General features: G+C 51.2%; 9 protein-coding genes and 1 non-coding gene across 10 annotated transcripts in view; 4 read left to right on the forward strand and 6 right to left on the reverse strand.

Moving 5' to 3' along the window:
- Positions 1-131, reverse strand: part of GUITHDRAFT_87589 (hypothetical protein) — a gene marked incomplete at its 3' end in the record, with an annotated part of 3,772 nt that extends 3,641 nt beyond the window's left edge. Inside the window, exon 1 of the mRNA XM_005830910.1 lies at positions 78-131. Within this exon, the coding sequence (XP_005830967.1) occupies positions 78-119 (42 nt within the window). The 5' untranslated portion in view covers positions 120-131. The remainder of the gene's footprint in view (positions 1-77) is intronic.
- Positions 132-475: 344 nt separating this feature from the next.
- On the reverse strand, positions 476-743 carry GUITHDRAFT_72639 (hypothetical protein; the record flags this gene model as incomplete). The annotated part of the gene is made up of 2 exons (XM_005830911.1): positions 476-586; positions 633-743. Coding segments are annotated over 2 exons (222 nt in total), but the record flags the coding sequence as incomplete, so codon positions are not given.
- A 1,604-nt stretch (positions 744-2,347) lies between these two features.
- GUITHDRAFT_140123 (hypothetical protein) lies at positions 2,348-4,255 on the forward strand (the record flags this gene model as incomplete). Its single annotated transcript, XM_005830912.1, has 10 exons — positions 2,348-2,469; positions 2,553-2,576; positions 2,639-2,891; positions 2,915-3,154; positions 3,280-3,375; positions 3,526-3,591; positions 3,633-3,698; positions 3,816-3,895; positions 3,991-4,072; positions 4,184-4,255. 10 exons carry the CDS (start codon positions 2,348-2,350, stop codon positions 4,253-4,255), a joined length of 1,101 nt encoding a protein of 366 aa, XP_005830969.1.
- Positions 4,256-4,414: 159 nt separating this feature from the next.
- GUITHDRAFT_110096 (hypothetical protein) lies at positions 4,415-5,120 on the reverse strand (the record flags this gene model as incomplete). The annotated part of the gene is made up of 2 exons (XM_005830913.1): positions 4,415-4,939; positions 4,986-5,120. The coding sequence occupies 2 exons, from the start codon at positions 5,118-5,120 to the stop codon at positions 4,415-4,417; spliced, it is 660 nt and encodes a 219-aa protein (XP_005830970.1).
- Positions 5,121-8,548: 3,428 nt separating this feature from the next.
- On the reverse strand, positions 8,549-10,889 carry GUITHDRAFT_153123 (hypothetical protein). Its single transcript, XM_005830914.1, has one exon. The coding sequence runs from the start codon at positions 10,579-10,581 to the stop codon at positions 9,331-9,333; it is 1,251 nt and encodes a 416-aa protein (XP_005830971.1). The 5' UTR covers positions 10,582-10,889; the 3' UTR covers positions 8,549-9,330.
- Positions 10,890-11,987: 1,098 nt separating this feature from the next.
- Positions 11,988-12,059, forward strand: GUITHDRAFT_t55. The gene has a single exon. It is a non-coding gene; the product is annotated as a tRNA-Ala (tRNA).
- A 779-nt stretch (positions 12,060-12,838) lies between these two features.
- Positions 12,839-15,184, reverse strand: GUITHDRAFT_163708 (hypothetical protein; the record flags this gene model as incomplete). The annotated part of the gene is made up of 7 exons (XM_005830915.1): positions 12,839-13,510; positions 13,557-14,196; positions 14,247-14,335; positions 14,499-14,568; positions 14,619-14,739; positions 14,797-15,069; positions 15,141-15,184. The coding sequence occupies 6 exons, from the start codon at positions 15,182-15,184 to the stop codon at positions 14,155-14,157; spliced, it is 639 nt and encodes a 212-aa protein (XP_005830972.1). The 3' UTR covers positions 12,839-13,510; positions 13,557-14,154.
- Positions 15,185-16,243: 1,059 nt separating this feature from the next.
- Positions 16,244-17,303, forward strand: GUITHDRAFT_140128 (hypothetical protein; the record flags this gene model as incomplete). Its single annotated transcript, XM_005830916.1, has 5 exons — positions 16,244-16,523; positions 16,575-16,794; positions 16,911-16,952; positions 17,027-17,069; positions 17,118-17,303. The coding sequence occupies 5 exons, from the start codon at positions 16,244-16,246 to the stop codon at positions 17,301-17,303; spliced, it is 771 nt and encodes a 256-aa protein (XP_005830973.1).
- GUITHDRAFT_153125 (transcription factor MBF1, PPC-targeted) lies at positions 17,302-18,003 on the reverse strand. Its single transcript, XM_005830917.1, has 3 exons — positions 17,616-18,003; positions 17,501-17,571; positions 17,302-17,459 (listed from the first exon to the last, which is right to left on the reverse strand). The coding sequence occupies exons 1-3, from the start codon at positions 17,979-17,981 to the stop codon at positions 17,357-17,359; spliced, it is 540 nt and encodes a 179-aa protein (XP_005830974.1). The 5' UTR covers positions 17,982-18,003; the 3' UTR covers positions 17,302-17,356.
- Positions 18,004-18,916: 913 nt separating this feature from the next.
- On the forward strand, positions 18,917-20,446 carry GUITHDRAFT_159761 (hypothetical protein; the record flags this gene model as incomplete). The annotated part of the gene is made up of 3 exons (XM_005830918.1): positions 18,917-18,973; positions 19,019-20,354; positions 20,399-20,446. The coding sequence occupies exons 1-3, from the start codon at positions 18,930-18,932 to the stop codon at positions 20,444-20,446; spliced, it is 1,428 nt and encodes a 475-aa protein (XP_005830975.1). The 5' UTR covers positions 18,917-18,929.
- Between the last annotated feature and the right edge of the window lie 186 nt (positions 20,447-20,632).

Here is a 20,632-nt window from a genome sequence, read left to right on the forward strand (position 1 = left end):
GCTTCCATCTCTTCTCTTCTTCTCCTCCTCCTCCTCCTCCTCCTCCTCCTCCTCCTCCTCCTCCTCCTCCTCCTCACCATCGTCTCGCCGCACAACCACCATGTCGTGGCCGCCAGCATTGCTATGGAGTCAGGGAGACGAGGGGGATGATAAGTGTGATGGGTATGATGGGGGACGAGGGGGATGATAATCTCTGGTCATCCATCATTCGGTTCCTTTTCCCTGCACGGGTCTGAAAATTCGGACAGGCAAGGAGGGAATCAGAGAGAGTTGTGGTAGTGATAGCAAGCAGAAGGAGGTGATGATCTACACGTGTTAGTGATAGCAAGCAGAAGGAGGTGATGATCTACACGTGTTAGTGATAGCAAGCAGAAGGAGGTGATGATCTACACGTGTTAGTGATAGCAAGCAGAAGGAGGTGATGATCTACACGTGGTAGTGATAGCAAGCAGAAGGAGGTGATGATCTACACGTGTTAGTGATAGCAAGCAGAAGGAGGTGATGATCTACACGTGGTAGTGATAGCAAGCAGAAGGAGGTGATGATCTACACGTGGTAGTGATAGCAAGCAGAAGGAGGTGATGATCTACACGTGTTAGTGATAGCAAGCAGAAGGAGGTGATGATCTACACGTGGTAGTGATAGCAAGCAGAAGGAGGTGATGATCTACACGTGGTAGTGATAGCAAGCAGAAGGAGGTGATGATCTACACGTGGTAGTGATAGCAAGCAGAAGGAGGTGATGATCTACACGTGGTAGTGATAGCAAGCAGAAGGAGGTGATGATCTACACGTGTTAGTGATAGCAAGCAGAAGGAGGTGATGATCTACACGTGGTAGTGATAGCAAGCAGAAGGAGGTGATGATCTACACGTGTTAGTGATAGCAAGCAGAAGGAGGTGATGATCTACACGTGTTAGTGATAGCAAGCAGAAGGAGGTGATGATCTACACGTGGTAGTGATAGCAAGCAGAAGGAGGTGATGATCTACACGTGGTAGTGATAGCAAGCAGAAGGAGGTGATGATCTACACGTGGTAGTGATAGCAAGCAGAAGGAGGTGATGATCTACACGTGTTAGTGATAGCAAGCAGAAGGAGGTGATGATCTACACGTGGTAGTGATAGCAAGCAGAAGGAGGTGATGATCTACACGTGTTAGTGATAGCAAGCAGAAGGAGGTGATGATCTACACGTGTTAGTGATAGCAAGCAGAAGGAGGTGATGATCTACACGTGTTAGTGATAGCAAGCCGAGGGATGTGATGATCTACACGTGTTAGTGATAGCAAGCAGAGGGAGGTGATGATCTACACGTGTTAGTGATAGCAAGCAGAAGGAGGTGATGATCTACACGTGTTAGTGATAGCAAGCAGAAGGATGTGATGATCTACACGTGTTAGTGATAGCAAGCCGAGGGAGGTGATGATCTACACGTGTTAGTGATAGCAAGCCGAGGGAGGTGATGATCTACACGTGTTAGTGATAGCAAGCAGAAGGATGTGATGATCTACACGTGTTAGTGACAGCAAGCAGAGGGAGGTGATGATCTACACGTGTGAGTGTGAGTGGGTATGAAAGGAACGCGAGTGTTGAAGGAGGAGCATGGCTTCCCTTCCCTACAGTGACGTTGACTGAAGATGATCCCTGAGGCTGACGACGTTCAAGCTGCGATAGAGGTAGAGGAGCGATGCATGCATACCTGTCTGATACAATCGTGGCAGACGCTTCGGGAGAGTCATCCAGACATGAGCGCCAAGAAGTGATGACGAGCTTCTGCATGAACACAGGGGGCTAACATGTGGCTCTCAGGATCCTGGCTACCTTGAAGGACTTGAACAAGGAGTGGGAAATTTCAGAAAAGCGAGTGAGGAAGTTTCTAGACAAGTGAGCATGTGCCCTTGGAGCTCTATAGCGCTTGCCTCATCTTGCTGCTTTTAGGATCGCTGTGAAGGACGATTGTGACGAAGAGAAGAAAGAGAGCAGAGCAGGTGCTGTCGTTGCTTGCCGACTTGAACTGATGGTGATGACAGACACTCGCACGTCTACCACACGATCGTCCACGGTTTCGTCGTCTCTCATCGATGCTCTCAAGCAGTATGCTCTGACATGTCGCGGTGCTGGTCGACCTAACTCCTGCCGTCTCGCCTGCCAGGGTGAAGGGAGGAGAGCAAGTTGGGTTCTCCTTCAACTTCGCAGACTCTCCCTCCTCCGCCCACGAAGCGAGCAAGCGAGCGGAGCCTTGGGGGGTGAAGCCGGTAGAGCAGGGAGAGGGAGTGGCCTCGAGCCACAAGAAGAAGAGCAAGTCGAAGAAGAGCAGCCTCGCTGCCTCCTTCCAAGCAACCCTGCAGATGGAGGAGGAGGTGACGGAGCCTGCGGGAGTGAAGATGCTGCCCTATGAGGAGCTCGTTACCGGAAATTTCGTACCGGACTTCGGTCGAGGATGTTACGTTGCATATCACGACGCCGAGTGGTGAGGAGAGAAGATAAGCAATAATATGAGGAGGGGAGGAGAGAGGAAAGGGGAGGCGAATTCAGGTGGTGACTTGTCTGCAGGTTGGAAGACATGTTCAAGTATAGGTACAAATTGTTTGCTACTCGTCCCGTACTCTCCTCTCACTGTTTTTCTTCTTCTCCATCAGTCGAGAAATCTTAGGGCAGCCCAAGGGCTGTTCTCCTCCTGACCTCATCATCGACCCCGACACTCATCTCCTCAGCGCTGTCAATGCTCGCAAGCAGCGGCGGTCCATGTACATCAGCGTGAGGAGGAGAGTCTTCTCCTCCATGGGGAAGCCGCTGCTGACGACTCCCGTGCGGGAGGAGGGAGGGGAAGAGCACCAGGTCACCACGTTCGTGCTGGTGATGAAGCCCATGACGGTCATGGACCTCTGCTATGTGAGGCCCCCACGAAGAGGCAGAAGAGTTGCCCCCTCCTCAGGCGAGCGACCTGCTGCCCTCCCGTCGGCTCACGTCCTCTCGCAGGCAACTTGTCCGAGTTGATGAATGGCAGAGACATCCAGTCCATCATCGACGACCTGGAGGAGCTGCCGGTGGAGAAGAGCTACGCCTCTGTCGCCTCCTTCCGATTCCCCCTCGCGGGAGATGGTCCCTTCCTCTGCTCCCAAGGCTTCAACGGGCACTTCACACACTTCTTCCTGGTGAGGAGAGCGGTATTGATCAAGAGGCGATCGAGAGGAGTTGTGGAAGGCAAAGAAAAGGGAGCAGGATGAAAGAGAGCTGGCAAGGCGAGGAACTGGGAGTGATCGCTGACACGGTTGATCAGACGACGAGACATGCTGTTGATCTCGAATGTCCTGTCGGGACTGAAGTGGTCGCTGTAGCAGATGGAAAGGTTGCCGTCATCTCGCAAGACAATCAAGTGAGAGAGGATCCCATCCCCCTCGCCTCCCTCCCTCTTATTCAATCTGCTCCTGTACATCCTCCTGTTCCACCTCCCTGTTCTGCATTTTCCTCTGTTGCCGCTTGTCCCTCCTATCCTTCTCCCCTTCCCTCAAATCATAGCCGGCAGGTTAGCGGAGCCGACTGCAAGAATTTTCTCAAGTGGAACAGCGTCTTGCTGCAGCTTGATTGCGGAGTAAGTCTATCCTAACGCGGTGCATCCTCACAAGTCTGCAGTTGCTCGTGGAGTACGTTCACATCAAGAAAGGAAGCGTGCGCTTCAAGGAGGGCGATCGAGTCAAGGTGCCTCATGCCCATTGCAACTAGTTCCTCTGCCTCTGCCTCTGCTGCTGCTTTGTTTTCTTCCTCCTCTCCCTTCTCTTCCTCACTGAACGTCAAGAAGTCTGACCGTCGTGGCAGGATGGAGAAGTTATCTGCGAGTCAGGAGACGTCGGTTTCTGCCCTAAGCCTCATCTACACATTCAATTCCATGATGCTAAGTAAGACGCGGGCTCGTCGCCACTCCCCTCTCTCCCTCCTTCCCGATCAGCTTCTTCTTCCTCATCATCATCTCGTAGCTGACCGCGAGCTCCAGGCTGGAGGATCACGCGAAGGCTCCTACCATTCCCTTCAAGTTTCGAGTTGACGGCAGCACGAGCAAAGATGACTATGTTCCCGTACGGCTCCCTCCCTCCACAACCTGTCTTATGCCAGATCTGAGCGTCTCTTTGCATTATGCTCTTCTCTCTTCTGCTGACTTGCAAGTTCTTCTCCTCATGCGCTTGCAGGTGGCTGGACGGATGTACAACACGCGAGGAGAAGTGGGAGAGTTGGAGGCCATCTACGGCCTCCGCTCGTAGACGAGAAGGAGAGGAAGCGCCGAGCTGGATTGAGAGCATGGAAGTCATTTCGACAAGAGGGACGAGCAGCCACCGAATCCACAACTTTATCATTCTTGAGGCCAGACTAACCTCAACGAACAAGGCGATTTCTTTTCTCCTCTTAAACTCTCATGCTACTTATTCAGAAACATTTTCAGTCCAGCCTGAGCCATAAGGGCAGGGCTGCAACTTTACGTAGAAGGGAACCTCTTGAAACAAGTTGGCGCTTCCTGACTCATACTTGCACAAGCCACGCTCTAGTGCCTGCAGCTGACGCACGAACCCGATGTTAGGCTGAGCTGCGGGATGCGTTGCCCGGATTCTTTCAAGGCTTTCGTAGAAGCTGATCCCCTCCAGTCGCATGAGGAAGTAAGAAACCATCGCTACCGATCGCGAGACTCCGCTGGCGCAGTGAACGAGAACGCAAGCGTCATCCCGTCTGTTGGTCGCTTCTTGGAAGAAATCCCACGAGCTGTGCAATGCCTTGGTCAGGTCTGCATCAACCTGATCGGGGATACCGCAGTGATAATACTGCACGTGCGAGGCGAAGGGCCTGCAGTCTTGTCTCGACACGTTAATGATATGAGTGACCCCCAGGGAAGTGATAGTCTCCCAGTTGGTTGCCTGCTCTCTGTTTCCTATGTACAGCTTTCCTTTGAGCACCTGAGCAGCCAGTCAGCATCACATGCGCCTTAAGCATGAGTCTCACCTCAGCTGGTGGAGCTTGCGAGGGCTCGAGAAGGCTCACCCCCCACTTTCTCTTGGAGCTCACATTCCTGCGCTTTGAAGGGATCCAGCATTTCGTACTGGTCTCCTCACAGTCGATTGGATCCAATGAATGCATGACCTCTTCTAGACTAATTAGTGGAAGCCTTCGCTTGGCTGCTGGAGACATCAATGTCTGGATGAACGTGCAAGCCGGTGTAGATGCCGAGAAGAAGATGGAAGGAACTCTTGAAGAGAAAAACACGAGGCGACGGAGAACCTCAACGAGAAAAAATCGGGTAGAGAACAGCGAAAGCAAGATAGGTTAGTAAGAAGGGTGAAGAGAGGGAGGGAGAGAGTGAGGAGATCAAGGGAGGAAGAGAGATGAAGCGAGGGAGGGAGGGAGGGAGGGAGGGAGGGAGGGAAGAAGGATTTAATCTGATATGTACGTGACAGCCCCATGCCGAATCATAGCTGTTTTTTTAACAAGGAAGGGTGGGTGTTCCGGAATTGTACTACCCCACCCTTCCATATTTAAAGGAGGTGGAACTAGGGGGTAAAGGGTACCGGAAGCACATTGAGCTAACGAAGGTGGGGTGGAGATTGAGTAGGAAATAGATCATCGGAACGGGGAAGGGGATCACGAAGGGGGTGGGGTAGAACATGACAGGGAGTCATTGTTGTGATGGTAGTTAAAGGAGGGGGTAGGGGGTTGTGTAGCAGGTAAGCGTTTTCCCGATTCGATTCGGTGAATATAGGGTGGGGTCCTTTAGGACGGGGTGGGAGATCCATCCACCTTCGTGAAAACGGGTGGTGACTGGATTGGATGAGTTTAAAGAATGTTGGCGATACCACTCAAATTATCTGGGGAGGTTGATGAAAAAGTATTCTTTGATTTGCAATATTCAGAACCAATTTCAATATTTTGAGATATATTTGGATTTTTTTCGCCACCATGTCAAGTCGGAAGAGTGGTTGGTGGCATTTTCTCGGAAAGGGTGATATGTCCTTTGAGTCAAACATGTGCCTTTGTACATGAAAATCTTTAGTTAAAATATATTATCTATTAAATATTAGTCAAAAACAATTCTGGACAACTGAGATTGTGGTATTCAAAACATGATAGGAGTCTGCATCCCCCACCGCAAATGATTTCTTGCGCTCACCAATTCTTCCAGCCTATTTCGGAAGCAGGTCTCGAGATTTCCTTTCCTTTGAAAACAGGTTAAAATACCCGAAAAAATAACCGAAATGCCCAAACAACTGAAATTTGATTGGAGAATTGGAAGATATTTGTGCTAATAACAGGTATATTTGTTATTATTCAAAGGAAATTCGGTTTAGCAGGTCACGGTCGTGCAGACCGAATTGTGAATGTTTACTCAAAGTTAAGTTAAAAATCATACCGAATTATGAATAGTTTACCGGTAAGCCACCGGGTAAGTTTCTCGGACCGGCCCGCGGCCGGCCGTCGCGGTCCGACGGGCCCGGGTGCCACTCGGGCCGGCCGGCGGAGGCGCGGCTCAGGCGGCACTTCAGTGGCAGGCTCCGGCGGACCGCCGACACTGAGTCACCCGGCCGATGATCGGGGTCCGGGCCCGGGCCGCCAAACTCAGGGGCGCGCCGCGGCGAGCGGCTCAGCGCCGCCGGGCCCGACCCGCCCGGCCGCGGCGGAGTCGGCCGGCCCGGGATCATCGGATGGCACGGCCCGGGCGGCACCGCCCGGGGCCGCCCCCGGCGGCCCGGCGCCGCCGGCCCAGTCGCGACGGCCCGGATCGTCGGATGATTTTAAAAGTTTGAAAGTTGCCGGCACTGAGCTGATTCAAGGGCCGGTAGGCTTAGGGTGAAGGGTTTATAGTACCGGTCCGGTCTAGTACCTGTCACTGTAGGCTACCGTGGTATATGGCACCTACCCCTGAGTAGGCTACCGCCGTACGGTAGTAGTACGGCCCGGTACCTGATCTTATAGAGTCTGAGGCTACCGGTAGCCGCAGTGACCGGCAGTGCCAGCGCATGTGGGGACCCCTGGTGGTCTGGGGTCCTCAGGCTCGTCACTGTACGGTCAGCCCGTCACTACTACCGGTAGTCTCGCTCGGAACCTCCGGCGCCCGTCGGACCAGCCACACTACCCACCCTTGAGCCTGCCTTGAACTTGGAAAATCGGGGGTCCCGAATATGGTGACCCACCCCCCTCGGAGGCTCAGACCCCATCATGATTGGGGTCAGGGGGGTCATGATGGCATAGAGGCTGTTCTACCGTTCGAATCACGGCATGGACCCTCCTCCTCCCCCCACCCCCACCCCTCCGACATCTAGTAGATAGCCTGCTTTTGAATTCCTTTGCTGTCCCCACCCCTCCAGCCCTTTGAGAGACGCCGAAATCATGCAGAGTGAGTAACGAAGCGAAGAATGAGATGCTCTTCAACCGGACGATTGCAATGTCATATGCCTCAAGTGTTGGCAAGTTCAAACTTGCCTCACATCACATCACATCACATCACATCACATCACATCACATCACATCACATCACATCACATCACATCACATCACATCACATCACATCACAGCACTCCTCACTTCATATCATCCATTCTGCACAATTGATCATGAACGGTGACGCAGTTTAAGAGACCACAAAGAAAGTAATGGCGTGAGTTGATTATTACGCTTTTAGAACCGGCTGGAGTTGGGCTGCTTCTTGGGGAAGTCGAGGGATCACCAGATGTCTTTGTGAAGCAGGTGTGCCTTCACACACGTGATTCAAACTTGACGGTTCGCTTCAGGTGGTTTGGCGAGGATCTGCAAGTCGCCATGGAAGAATCAAAGTTGGCGATCAGGTACTGCACAGACCTCTCAGGCGACCCTAACCCCTCACAAGATCCTTCGAGTGGACAACACCGATTGCATGGGAATGGGCGTGATGCAAATCCGCGATCTGATAGTTGGGGAGCAAGGATCAACAGTCAAGATCGTCCTGAGAGACGGGCAGAAGAATGAAATCTTTGAGGCAGAGCTCATGCGCGGCTCCAACGAGTTCCTAGATGATAGCTCATCAACACAAAACCAACATGCCCCTGTTTACTCAGCCAACAACAAGACTCGCCCAGTATTGTACGGCTCAGGTTTGTTGTTGTTGAACACTTCTGCGCAGAAATTTTCTGCTGTGTACGTCTGAGTGGAATCTTGTGCAGACCTTGTTCGAGAGGCACAGGTGTATCCACAGAGCGTCAGCGAGCATGATCTGCAGAAAGCAACGCAGGTTGAATTAAACTGTGTGTAAAACGAATAGATCTGATGCGTCAACCAGCAAGAAGAAAATGAATGGCTCAAGTCAGCACTGAGATACGCAGAAACCGAGGCAATGAAGGGCCGAGAGGAGCTTGCAAGTCTGCGCGAAATGCACGCACAGATGGTTCAAGAGAATGAGAACCGTATCAGAGGGATGCAACAGTCCAACCAGACGAAAGTGAACGCATGTGCCATGCACCTTCTGAGTGATAAACATTCTGCAGGATAACGAGAGGAGAGAAAATGAGTTCACGCTCCTCAAACTAGAGGAATACCGCAAATCTCTTGAAGTAAAATATGGGGAAGCTCAGAAGAGACTTGAATTCGAGAAATCCATCGAACGGCAGATGCAGAATGATGAAGCCATCCGTTCTCAACACATCAACGACGTACAGGAGATTTTCCAAGTCGGTAGTCAAATGATCCTTTGACAGATGAAAAGAAAGCTCGAGGAGGAGAAGCGAATACTGGAGCTCGAGCTCACGAGGCTTCAGGAAGATCTCAAGTCAGGTACCGCGAGAGTGTCTCGGAGTCCAGCTGATCACCTGCTGTCGACTGAAGTCTTGAGCAGAGAAAGCACTGAGAGCCGATGCCGAAGCGAGGGAATCCTCTCTGCGAAACGATTTTCAACGGTTGTCTGAGCACCGAAACTTCCTGTGAGGTTGGTTGAAGGTTGTCGGGAGAGTCACGATACCCTGCAGGAGTGAAACAAGCTCACAAAAAACAGGCACCACGACGATCATCTCCTCGTGAGTGAAGTGCCTTGAACTCTTGCACTCGTCTGAGTTGAAGCTCATTTTCTTTGCAACAGGCTAGAAACTGTCCAACGGTAATCGTTGCTACATACTCACATGTGGAAGACTGATATTCTGAAATGTTGTGATCAGGCCAAGCACAGAGATTCTCCTGGCTACGAAGAACTCAAACGAGATCATGATGGCCTGATTGCGGGTGTTACAAGGCAGAGGAACCAAGTGTGTGGTAGATAGCATGACTTTACAGTCACCTCCTCTTTAATTATGTCACTTTCTCCTACTTGTGCCTCTTTTGTGCTTTCTGTCTACTGTGCTCCACCTTTCCCGCAGACTGTCTCAATCTTCCTGATGAAGGAAACCGGGCCATGAATGCAAATGCGATTCGTGATCTGAGCTCCCAGCGGAGTGTCTGCAGCTCCTCCAGGGTTGATGTGCGCTATGGTCGTGAATTCTGTCTTGTTGGGGTCGTCAGGGCACGGACGCATCACGTTGCCGGCCAGGAGAACCTCGGTCCTCACGTAATCAGCGCCACCATCGGTGAAGTCAACGTCCTCTGACCGGCTCATGATCACATACGTCCCATCATTCAGCTGTGTGTTGTGGACGCGAGTGACGAAATCGCGGGGCTTGAAGGGGAAGTAAGTCTTGCTTGCCGCCCATGTGACCTTGGTGTCAGACGAGAGGGCGGAGAGGTCTCGCACCTGAGCACACTCCTCGTTGTACTCATCCACCCTCGCGCTGTCCTTGAGTAGCTCGTAGATATCAGCAGCCTTAGCATCGATCACTCCGACAGCTTTCACGCAGTAAAACTTCTCTCCTCCCTGATAAAGATCGACGATGCGCTTTCGATATACGTCTACTCCGTCTTGATGCAACACGTGCTCCCATCCGTCTCCCGCAAGGACTGTGAAGAGACGGCCCAGCAGCATCTTGTTTGTCCCTTCAACTTCCGCAGCTGAAGCAGCAAGCTCCGCTCGTCGGCTGCGGGGAGCGCGAAGAACGTTGGTGCGGAAATGCTCGATCTTGACGTTGACGGTGTCCTGCCATGCCTTGAGCCTTTGATCAATTGTTCGCCCTCCCCAGGGTTGCAGCAGAGGCTGAATTCGCTGTAGCTCCTCCCACGTCGGCATCTTTGACAGCTCTCTCAGCTGAGTTTCAACCTTCTTGGCTCCTTCTTTCCACTGCAATCGAGCCTGTTCGGTCAGCTCCTCGGTTGCTCGAGACCACTTCTGCATGTACTTTAGTTGTCCCCAATCTTGCCATTCTGCTGGAAGCCATTGAATAGTCCGCAGGTTCTCCCCGAGGAAGGGGATGCTAGTCGGCAGCCCCCTATCGTCCTGCATGACAGCAGGGGAGGGGACCTGAATTGAATCCTTCTTGGAGAACAGTTCCTGAAATCCACCAGCAAGTGCAGAGTTGCTCATGGCCCGCTTCAGCACTTGCACGCCTGCAGCTGTGACAGCTGCTGTGACGAGCGAATTGTTGCCCTGGAGTACACCTTGCATTCCACGTAAGAACGGGCGGACCCCGGCAGACCTAGTGCCACTGTCCTGCATACAAGTTTCCGTGGAAGCATCCGACGAAGCACAGGGGAAGCTGAATAAGAGAGGCAGGAGAAGCCAGGGCTGAAAGCGTCTCCAACTGGATGACGTGATACAACGAGAAGAAGGGAACGAGTGGCTATGAGAGGCCCTGGTAGGGTGCGAGTTGTGAAGATGAAGCTGAGCAGCTGAACAACAGAAAGGAAGAGCATTGGAGCAGGTCATTGTTCTTTGAGCTAAAGATCCTCTTCCTGCTGCTGCTGTTTCAGCTCCTCTGCATGCTTCTCCTCCTCCTTGACGCTCTTGCCCTTGTTGCCGTTCCCTCATGCTGGAAATGACGAACCGTGGGAGGACGACACCCAGGGGTGGTGTCAAAGATACAAATTGTAGGTAGGGGTTAGTGTAGGGCGCAAAGATAAGGGGTGATATTTCCATAACAAATGGAGGTAGGGGTGGTCTATGAAGGGGTAGGGTAACACCAATAAATTCTATCGAATATAGGAAAAGGGGTGGGGGTGGATGTAGGCAAGGAAAAAGTACCCCTACCCCTATTGCACAGGAAGAAGCAGATAGAATGCAGGGGTACTTGAGTAGAAGATGATCTATATTTTCAGTCAATGAATTTTGTGGATGGTTTGTTTTTAAAACTGCAATAATAAACTCCAATAAAGTTTTATCCCCGCATCTTATATTATTTTATTGATGAAAGCGCTATGCGGGTGCAAGGGGGGGAGGGGAAGCGAGGGAATGAAGGAAGGGAAGAAGAGAATGATTTGAACCACAACATGAAAAATGCAGCGGCAAAGGACATTACAAAAAAATCGACACAGATACTGAGATGAAATCAATAAGAAGAGAGCAAAGCATGAGAGGAGACAAGACAGCGAGAAGGGAGGCAGGTACGATGAGACGCAAGTGTGGAATGGGCGGACAAGGTGATACGGAGACTGAACATTTACATGATCTAGTTCTGTTTTTCAGCCATCTTGTTTCACACTTGCTTATCCCAAAATCATTGCTGCTATATCCACACATCCATTCATCGTTTGAGTCACCCATAAATACTCAGCAATGATGGGATTTAGATTTTCCTTCAAAACAATCTGAAAGACTGCATTTCAAAATACATGGATTGTTAAATGATGGTAGTCATGGATTCATCTTGCCCATCCAACGAATCATGTCTTCCACTGATGAGAAGCTCAATTGAACATGCAACTTTCGAATTTATGCCATGCTAAGGAGCCTGTTGTGGTGGCAGCAGTAAAACCATAACATCATCTATCCTATCTGCGGTCTTCGAGATTCTAACCTGCGAGCTCCCAGTCATTCCTCCTGGTTGGCTTCGCCTTCACACTTTCCCTGCCCGCAAGAAGCATCAGGGATATATCAACTCCACGGAACTCAGTCTCACGTGATGTGGGGCAGTAGCGCAGTGGTAGCGCGTCCGCTTTGCATGCGGAAGGCCCCGGGTTCGATCCCCGGCTGCTCCACCTTTTAAACCTCCGGTAGGGCTTTTACAAGGTTTTTTGTTTCTTATTTTATTTCTTTTTTTTTCCGAGGTTCTAGGTTTTTACTCCTAGGCTAGCCTCTTTACTCCCGCTGACCGTGACCGAGACTCATCCCGCATCAACAGCCGCGGGGTGGGTAGGGTAGGTAGTGACTAGGGGTGGTCCTGGTTACTGCCGGTACCAGTCGCCGTGACGGTGACGATTGCTGCGGGAAGTGTTGGGCTGCAGAGGGGGTGGGTTACAGGACTCAAGCCTGGTCAGCCTCTGGTCAGTGGTTAGGGGGTAGGGGTAAGCAGGGTAGGGGAAGGGGTAGGGGTAAGCAGGCTAGGGGAAGGGGTAGGGGGTAGGGGCGGCCCGGGTAGGGGGTAGGGGGTAGGGGGTAGGGGGTAGGGGGTGTCAAATCTGCCACAGTCGTTTTATGATTCCGGCGAATGACCGTCGGTCGGTACTAACCACCGACCACCGGTCATGTGGCCCAGCCTTGTGATGGCGCAGCACCGGGGTAGTCTGCAAAATATCTCCGCCACCCACTGGGGATCTTTCAATGAGGAATGGGGGTTGCTAACCGGGGTAGGGTACCGGGTGGCCGGGCCCTGGGCGGTGCAGTGACCCCGTTGACAGAGCCTCCGTGGTCGGAAGCGACTCGCTGAGGTGACCGGGTGGAGGATGAGTATGATGACCGGGTGGGTCAACACTGACAGCACCCTTTGAGCTTGTCAAGTTGAGTTAAGGATGGTAGGGTGGGGTGGTGGCGCCGTTCTAGGGCCATGGGGTGGTGGGGTACGTCTGGCCGAGTCCATGATAATCTGAGTGGATACGCACAAGCCAGTGTGAGAAGAAGCATGTCGAGGCGAACAGTCAAGGTGTGCGTACCTGAATCAGAGCTCAAGAACAAGAACAGCAACAAGGAGATCAGGTCAGATATGCTGAAGACGCAGGAACAGAGTTTCATAGCTGTCTCAAACTTGTCGAACTCGTCGAATATTTCAACTTTCACTGCTGAAACCTCAAATTTTGAATCCTTCTCTTCTCCCTCACTTTCACCATCTTCTGCTAAAACCTTGAAAAAACATTGTCATCACCATATAAATTCTGCAGAAATGGAGGTAGATCACAGTGGACAAACTTATGCACGACTGTGCTCCACATGCCTTATCCCTAATCCTTGCAAAGTCTCCAGAGATCAGATGAATGTTTTGAGGAGAAATTCCTTCTGTGCCTCGGCAACCTTGGTTCGATTGGAACTGTTTGAAGACAGCAATGACAAACGTGAGCAAGCAAGCTCCATCGCTTACAGACCAGTTGTGAATCGAAGCTACTCCATCACTGTGATTCCACAAGCACACGAACCACGCAGCATCTTTTCAGTGAATAAAAAGGATCGGGGGAACCTCGTAAAGAGCAAGTGCGCTGAGTCAAAGAGAAGTTTGGAGGTAAGTCAGCTTGGTAAGTTAGCATGTTGGCGTGACTGCGCCTCAGATTGTGGTTCTCATTCATAGCCAGACCATCTCCGATCAGGTGAGGCACTTGGTGTGCATACAGCCACACCAGAGAGTGAGGGATCTATGCGGCGACCTTGCCCATCAAATCATCTCACAAGGACATCACAACCCAGTTACCGACATCCCTGATCATGGTATGACCACCGACTTCATACTCTTGCCCTCACGCAAATGCATGGACAAACCTCTCAATTGCAAGTTGAACATGGATCTACCAATGAGTGCAATCATGAAGGAATTAGGTTACCAAGCGAAGCAAGAGCGAATAACCTTGCATGCTTACAAACCTCAAGATCAATCGCAGTGGTCTCAGATCTTTGGCAATATGAGTTCCAAATCTAAACGAGATTCACTCGAGGATATATTTGAAACCTAAAACGAATCAAGATGATTCACATGATGTCAGCATATCTTTGTTAATGTTGATTGAGGCGAAATGCAGCTTGTCCTTTGTGAATAGTGCAAAATGTAGATAGATATTCTTAATCGCTGCCTGGCTGTCTTTTATTTTTTATGGATGAATGCTTACAATGAAAATTGTAACCAGGATTGCGACACTAGTGTTGCCTAAGCTGCTATTTGTTCTTCGTTTCCCTGGGAGTTTGACTCTTAAGCTCCTCCACGCCATAGTCAGCAAGAAAGTCTCAAGAACAAGATCAGAAGATACATGTCGAGAGGTCAACGAGCTGAGGTAAGGATCGATTATGTGGCGATTGTTTCTGTAGATGGACGGACAGGTCATAATCCCGAGGAAAACTGCAAATCCAAATGTGAGAAAGCCAGTCACACGTCAGAGATGAAACGAGAACGACAAATCATTAACAGTAGCTATGATACAGAAAGCGAGATGTTGGAAGCGAAAGATTATTCCACACGATTGAATCTCAGCATTTCTGCACTTTCACACTGTTGTACTAACCAAGAAGAAGAAGCGTCGAATCGCTGAAAATTATTCCAGCAAGAAGTCCCACAGAATATATCCCAACAATCTGAATCATCCACACGTTAATTTCATATGAAAAAGGCTCTTTGATGACACCTGCCCTATCTTTGTGTAATCCATGCCATCTATCTGCTCCTGGTACCATTCCGACAGTTGGTTGACAACAGCTACAACGCTCTTGGTGTACTCAGCGATCACAGAAGCATTCATTTGAAACCTTCATGGCAGAAACTCTAGTCATGCACACACCAAAGTCAAAACGTGTCAAACTTACACGACATTCCCGACTTCTCCTTTTCCATCCTTGCGATACAACTTTACTGCCAAAGATGCACACAGATGCAAAAATCCTCCGATAGACAGAAGTGAGATCAAGCTCCATCCTCGGACCGTTATGAAGTAGTAGGAGCTCAACCCTGCGAACATGACGACCGATGACTTCTTCCATTCTTGCCACAAAGCTATCTTGGCCACTGCAAATCGAAAACACACGCCCGTCACAGAAGATATTTTTTCATCCCTCTCAATAGCACCTTCTTCCCACAGCCTGCCAACCACGTCAGCAGTATTACATACACTCTGTTCCTACCTATTTTCTTTCACAATCGCTGAGGGAACCTTCTGCCATTTCTCCCCACCCAGCGGTTCGTCATGTAGATCATCCTGACGACAAGATGGAGTGCGAATCAGCCACAGGCTCACGCTTCCTCTCATAGCTCCTCCGATCTTCTCTTTATATTACTATGAAGCGTTTATCCCAAACACTTTCAAAACACGGATCCAACATGAAATCCTGGCTGCATCAAATGAAATTTCGTACGCGAGGGCAGCTAAAATATTTTTCTTAATTTTTCGTGTCTTGTCACAACATTTAAAAGGATGTGTCAACAAGAAGCAAGTCTTTGCTCTGTTGCTCTCTTCTTGACTCACAGGCTTCTCTTGCTCTATGTCCTGCATGTTGGTCATCGCCGCTTCACTCACCTCAGCCATTGCAGCGAACTTTCGGTGACCAGTACCTCATTTCCGGATGTCATGTACCCTCCCAATCTACTATGAACACCCACCCATATCCCACAAAGCAAAAGTACCCCACCCCCCCCTTAAACCCCGACCTCCCAAGCTCTCTAGCAAGCTCAATGCCATGCAACAACGGGGCGGGCACGGGTTGCCATCACCGGGTCGGGCCCGGCCACCGGCCGGTCGCGGACTAGTGCGGTAGGTCCCGAGGAGACCTGATCTGATAAGAGGCTTCACTGAGTCATGCTGTCGCTGCCGCAGTGCGCATGGCAGGCCAGTGCTGAGGATGAGCGGCAGTGAGAGGAGGAGGAGGAGGAGGAATGGAAATGATGATGATGATGATGACGACGACGACAGTCGGACGACGACGACGACGACGACGACGACGACGACGACGACGACGACGACGACGACGACGACGACGACGACGACGATGATGATGATGATGATGATGATGATGGTGATGATGATGGTGATGATGACGATGGTGATGATGGTGATGATGATGATGATGATGATGATGATGATGATGATGGTGATGTTCATGTCATCATAGGCCGGGCTAGAGAGCAGTTGAAGGCGCTTGGAGGAAGGAAGGACTTTACCGTCGGCGGTTCAAGTCACTTGATCTGACAATTGACACGTCTCAGGTTCAAGCAGGACTCGTTGAGGCGCTAGGCTGAAACTCCTCCATCTGCTCACTCATGCTTTCAAAAAGCGTTGACAACTCACATGGGACAGAAGAAATCGAACCCTATGACGATGTAGATACAGGGATTGAGAATCTTGACCTCAATGACAAAGGGAAGATGAATAGCAATACAGATAGTGCTGATGAGACGAAACAAGCAGCGGAGAAGGAATCAAGTTTACAACCAGAAAGGATCTTGTATAAATGTACCATGTCTACAGATCCTTACGTTTGTATCATTCAAAACTTCCTGGATTTCGATGAGGTAGACCAGCTGTTGTCTTTGACTCAAGGTAACTCCTCTTGTCTGCTTCTCGACCAGCTCAAATTCTTGTCCCCTCCAGGCAAATTCCTTCCCTCCTACAACGGACGAGGATCGAGTATGGACATGTTGAAAGCTGACAACCCGTTCGACCACCTTCAACTAGAAGTCTCGGCCAACAGGACGTGCTTCTCCTGCACTCTCGATCCCTCCAGCCACCCAGTGGCCCTCCGAGTGACCCAAAGACTTGCCTTCCTCGCCGAGTGCAGCGAGTCCCATATCGAGTGTCTCAACATCCTCAGGTATCAACCAGGACAGCACCACAAGCTCCATCACGACGGCTGCTTCCGTCCCAAGACAATCTTCATGTCAGCTTTGATCATGCGGTCTGAGCTCACAGAATGACGGAGATGCATAGATACCTGAATGATATCCCGAGGGGAGGGGGAGGAGAGACGAGGTGAGTGTTGTCTGACTTCGCTGAGCCTTCACAGCGATTCTTATCTCATCTGAGCGATTGAGCATGAGGCTCAGGTTCCCTCACCTCGGCTATCGCTTCGTCCCGACCAAGGGGATGGTAATATCGCAGAGAACTGTTTGCCTCTGAATGACCAGCCACATGCAGGCTATCATGTGGAGGAACACTCTGCCGGATGGCAACGCTGACTTGCGCATGATGCACGAAGCGTTGCCTCCAGTATCACAAGTGAAGTTCGCCATCAACTGCTTCGTCAACAAGAAGCCGACGTCCTACTCCTCTTGCAATAAGCCAGAGACGTGCAGCATCTGCCAAGAGTTTGGGGCAGCTTGAGATGATCAATGAATTCATTTCACTGGAACTGTGATGGCTTTCTAATTTACACGCTAAGATGCTCCTCCTGATGTGACAGAGTGCTGCTTCTCATCGTCTGCTGTCGCGGCGCTCTGCTTCACCTTCTTAACCCTCGGAAGTTTCGTCCCAAGCACTCTGCGACAGGTCAGCTGCTGAGCATGTTCGTGAGCCTTCACCTCTCCATCTTGGCTATGAGCGCATTGTTAGGAACAGCCTTCCCATTCTCATACCACTGGATCGTTTGCACCTAGACTAGAGTGAGCAGCGTCCGGCAAGAGCCTGCTGCTCTACCGATTCGTTGAGAGCCTGCGCCAAATCTTTCTGGGTCATCTTCTTGGCCTGACGAGCCTTCATGATGGCCGTCTTGATCTCGTGGCTCACTTCTGTGGGGCTCTCTTTCGCAGCATCTCCTTGCTTCGGCTTCGACTGCGAGCTCTCTACGGGTCTCGGCTTGCGGATGATGACGGGCTTGGTGTCTTGACCTGACAAGTAGGACCCTCCTCGCAACCTCAGGCATGCCGCTGCTCTCTCCTGTGTTCGCCTGTCACAACCACACTCTTGTCTCCTTGTGTTCCAATCCCTGCCAAGAGCAGATGAGGAAGCGTCCGAGAGAAAGAGAAGTAAAAGAAGCACACAAGCCTCTTTCAGCGGCAACATGCCCGTAATGTATTAAAAGCTGCCGGCAATGTCAATGTTGCAGACATCAGTTTCAACAAACACCAGTTCTTTCTTCTCTATTTCTCTTCCTCCCAACCCTCTTACTGAGACACGCCTTGCCTTCCATACACGTACTCTTTGCCTATACGCGCTCACATTCGCTTGGATTCATATCCTGTATTGCCTTGCCAATCTTTGTATTCCTCTTCCGGCCCCTCCCTTCCGTTCCGTTCCCTTCATTTGAACACATTTCTACTTGGCTCGCATTAACCATGGTCTCCCATTCTTCTTCTTCGTCTTCTTCTTCTTCTCACATCATTTTCTTCTTCTCACGGGATCACTCGTCAATGACCCTCCCTGCTCTCTTCCCCCGCAGTTGCAGATGCCATTGTTCGTGCCCGCATCCCCGCCATCGCTGCTAGCCCTCATCCCCACTCTGATCCAAGCGGGTGACGTAGCCGCTCCTCGGGGACTCCAAAAATGATGGGAGACAAGGGGAGAGGAGAGGAGAGGAGAGGAGAGGAGAGGAGAGGAGAGGAGAGGAGACGAGACGAGAGGAGACGAGAGGAGACGAGAGGAGACGAGAGGAGACGAGAGGAGACGAGACGAGAGGAGAGGAGAGGAGAGGAGAAGAGAAGAGAGGAGCGGAGCGGAGGGGAGGGGAGAGGAGAGGAGAGGAGAACAGATTACAAGACAACACAAGACAACACAAGTGCAGAGAGGAGAAGAGAAGTGCAGTGCAGAGGGAGAGGGAAGTGAGATGAGGTGAGGAAAGAGAACAGGCATTGAGACGAGAAATTGATTTATGATGATAAGAGAAGGAATGAAAGGGGAGAGCTGTCCGACAATACAATGAGCATTGAAGTAAAATTTTGGAGTTGCAGGTTGTCGGACAGCGAGGAGAGGGCAAGAGAGCAGAACAAAAATCGGCAAAGAAGGACTGCCACCATGAGTGGTTTCTTACAAGGGTTGAAGTCTGTAGACTTCTACAGGTGCTTCCAGCCTTGCCCTCCAGCTCGCTGACCGGTAACTTACAGAAAGCTGAAGAGAGACCTTCAACAAGAGCTCACCGAAGCCTCAGTGTCTGGAGCTGCGCTCAGCATCATAGCTGCCGTCATCATGATCGGGCTGGTGGCTGCTGAGCTGACGGCCTACCTGACGGTCCAGTCGGAGTCGCGGGTGGTGCTGGATCACTTTGAGAGCTCGTCGGACGATACGCTGCAGGTGAACTTCAACTTCACCTTCCCCCATCTCAAGTGCGACTACGCGAGCGTAGACGCAACCAACTTCATGGGCACGCATGACGCAGGGCTCGCGGCTCGAGTCAGCAAGATAAGACTGGATAAGAACGGGAATTTGGTGGGGCGACATGACGACAACAAGAAGGAACTTCGACACACCACGGATGAGGTTCACGATGGTCCTGAGACCTCCATCGCTCTCACCACCGACAACTTTGAGGCCAGTCATCACAAGTACGCCATCATGATCGTCAACTTCTACGCCCCTTGGTGTCACTGGTGTCAACGACTCGCTCCTGTCTGGGAGAAATCCGCCGCTACCATCGCGCAGAAATTCCCAGGCGACGAGAGGATCATCCTTGCTAAGGTTGATTGCACACACCAGTCGTCGGAGGCCTTGTGCATCAAGTATCGCATCGATGCCTTCCCTACCATCCTCGTCTTTCGAAAGGACGACAAGGGCGACTCACAGCACGAGTCCTACCATGGCGAGCGCTCGGTGCCGGCGATCACACAGTGGGCGGAGCATTTCATGTCACAGCTGAACAACGAGGTGCCGAAGAGCAGGACGGTGGACGCGAACAAGGATGGTGTTGTTGACTCGCATAACGGAGTGGGATGCATGGTCTCTGGTCTCCTTCACGTCCAGCGAGCGCCAGGAATGCTCAAGGTGCAGGCTGTGTCGGATAGCCATGAGTTCAACTGGGAGACGATGGACGTGTCGCACACCGTCAACCACCTCTCCTTCGGTCCCTTCCTGTCTGAGACGGCGTGGATGGTCCTCCCCCCCCACATAGCTGCCTCCGTCGGCTCTCTTGACGATCGCTCCTTCACCTCCGACCAGCACGTGCCAACCACGCACGAGCACTATGTGAAGGTGGTGAGACACGAGGTGACGCCTCCCTCTAGCTGGAAAGTAGCTCAGATCACGAGCTACGGCTACGTCGTTCACTCCAACAACATTCAAAAGGCTGGCGAAGTGCCGACAGTGAGGATCAATTATGACATTCTCCCCATCATCGTTCAGTTCCATGAGAAGAAGCAAGCCTTCTACCATTTCGTCACAAACCTCTGCGCCATTGTCGGCGGAGTTTTTACTGTCGCTGGGATCATCGCGTCGTTGATGGATAAGGTGAGAGAGGGAGCAGAGGGAGAGGGAGAGTGACGAATGCGCAGAGCATCAACCTGATGCGGAAGAAGCAAGAGCTCGGAAAGTTGGGCTGAGGGACCTCAAGCGGCTCAGTGGGATGATGTAGCTTTTAGCAAACAAGCTTTGCCGTCATCTTCTGCTGACCCAGTTCTCTCGCCTTGTCATCTCAACCCAAAACACTTGCAAGCTGACGGAGAGCTCTTCATTCTTCTTCTTCTTCTTCTTCTTCTTCTTCTTCTTCTTCTTCTTCTCCCTCTATC

The sequence above is a fragment of the Guillardia theta genome (genome assembly GCF_000315625.1).
Source record: "Guillardia theta CCMP2712 unplaced genomic scaffold GUITHscaffold_43, whole genome shotgun sequence".
Taxonomy (NCBI): Eukaryota; class Cryptophyceae; order Pyrenomonadales; family Geminigeraceae; genus Guillardia; species Guillardia theta.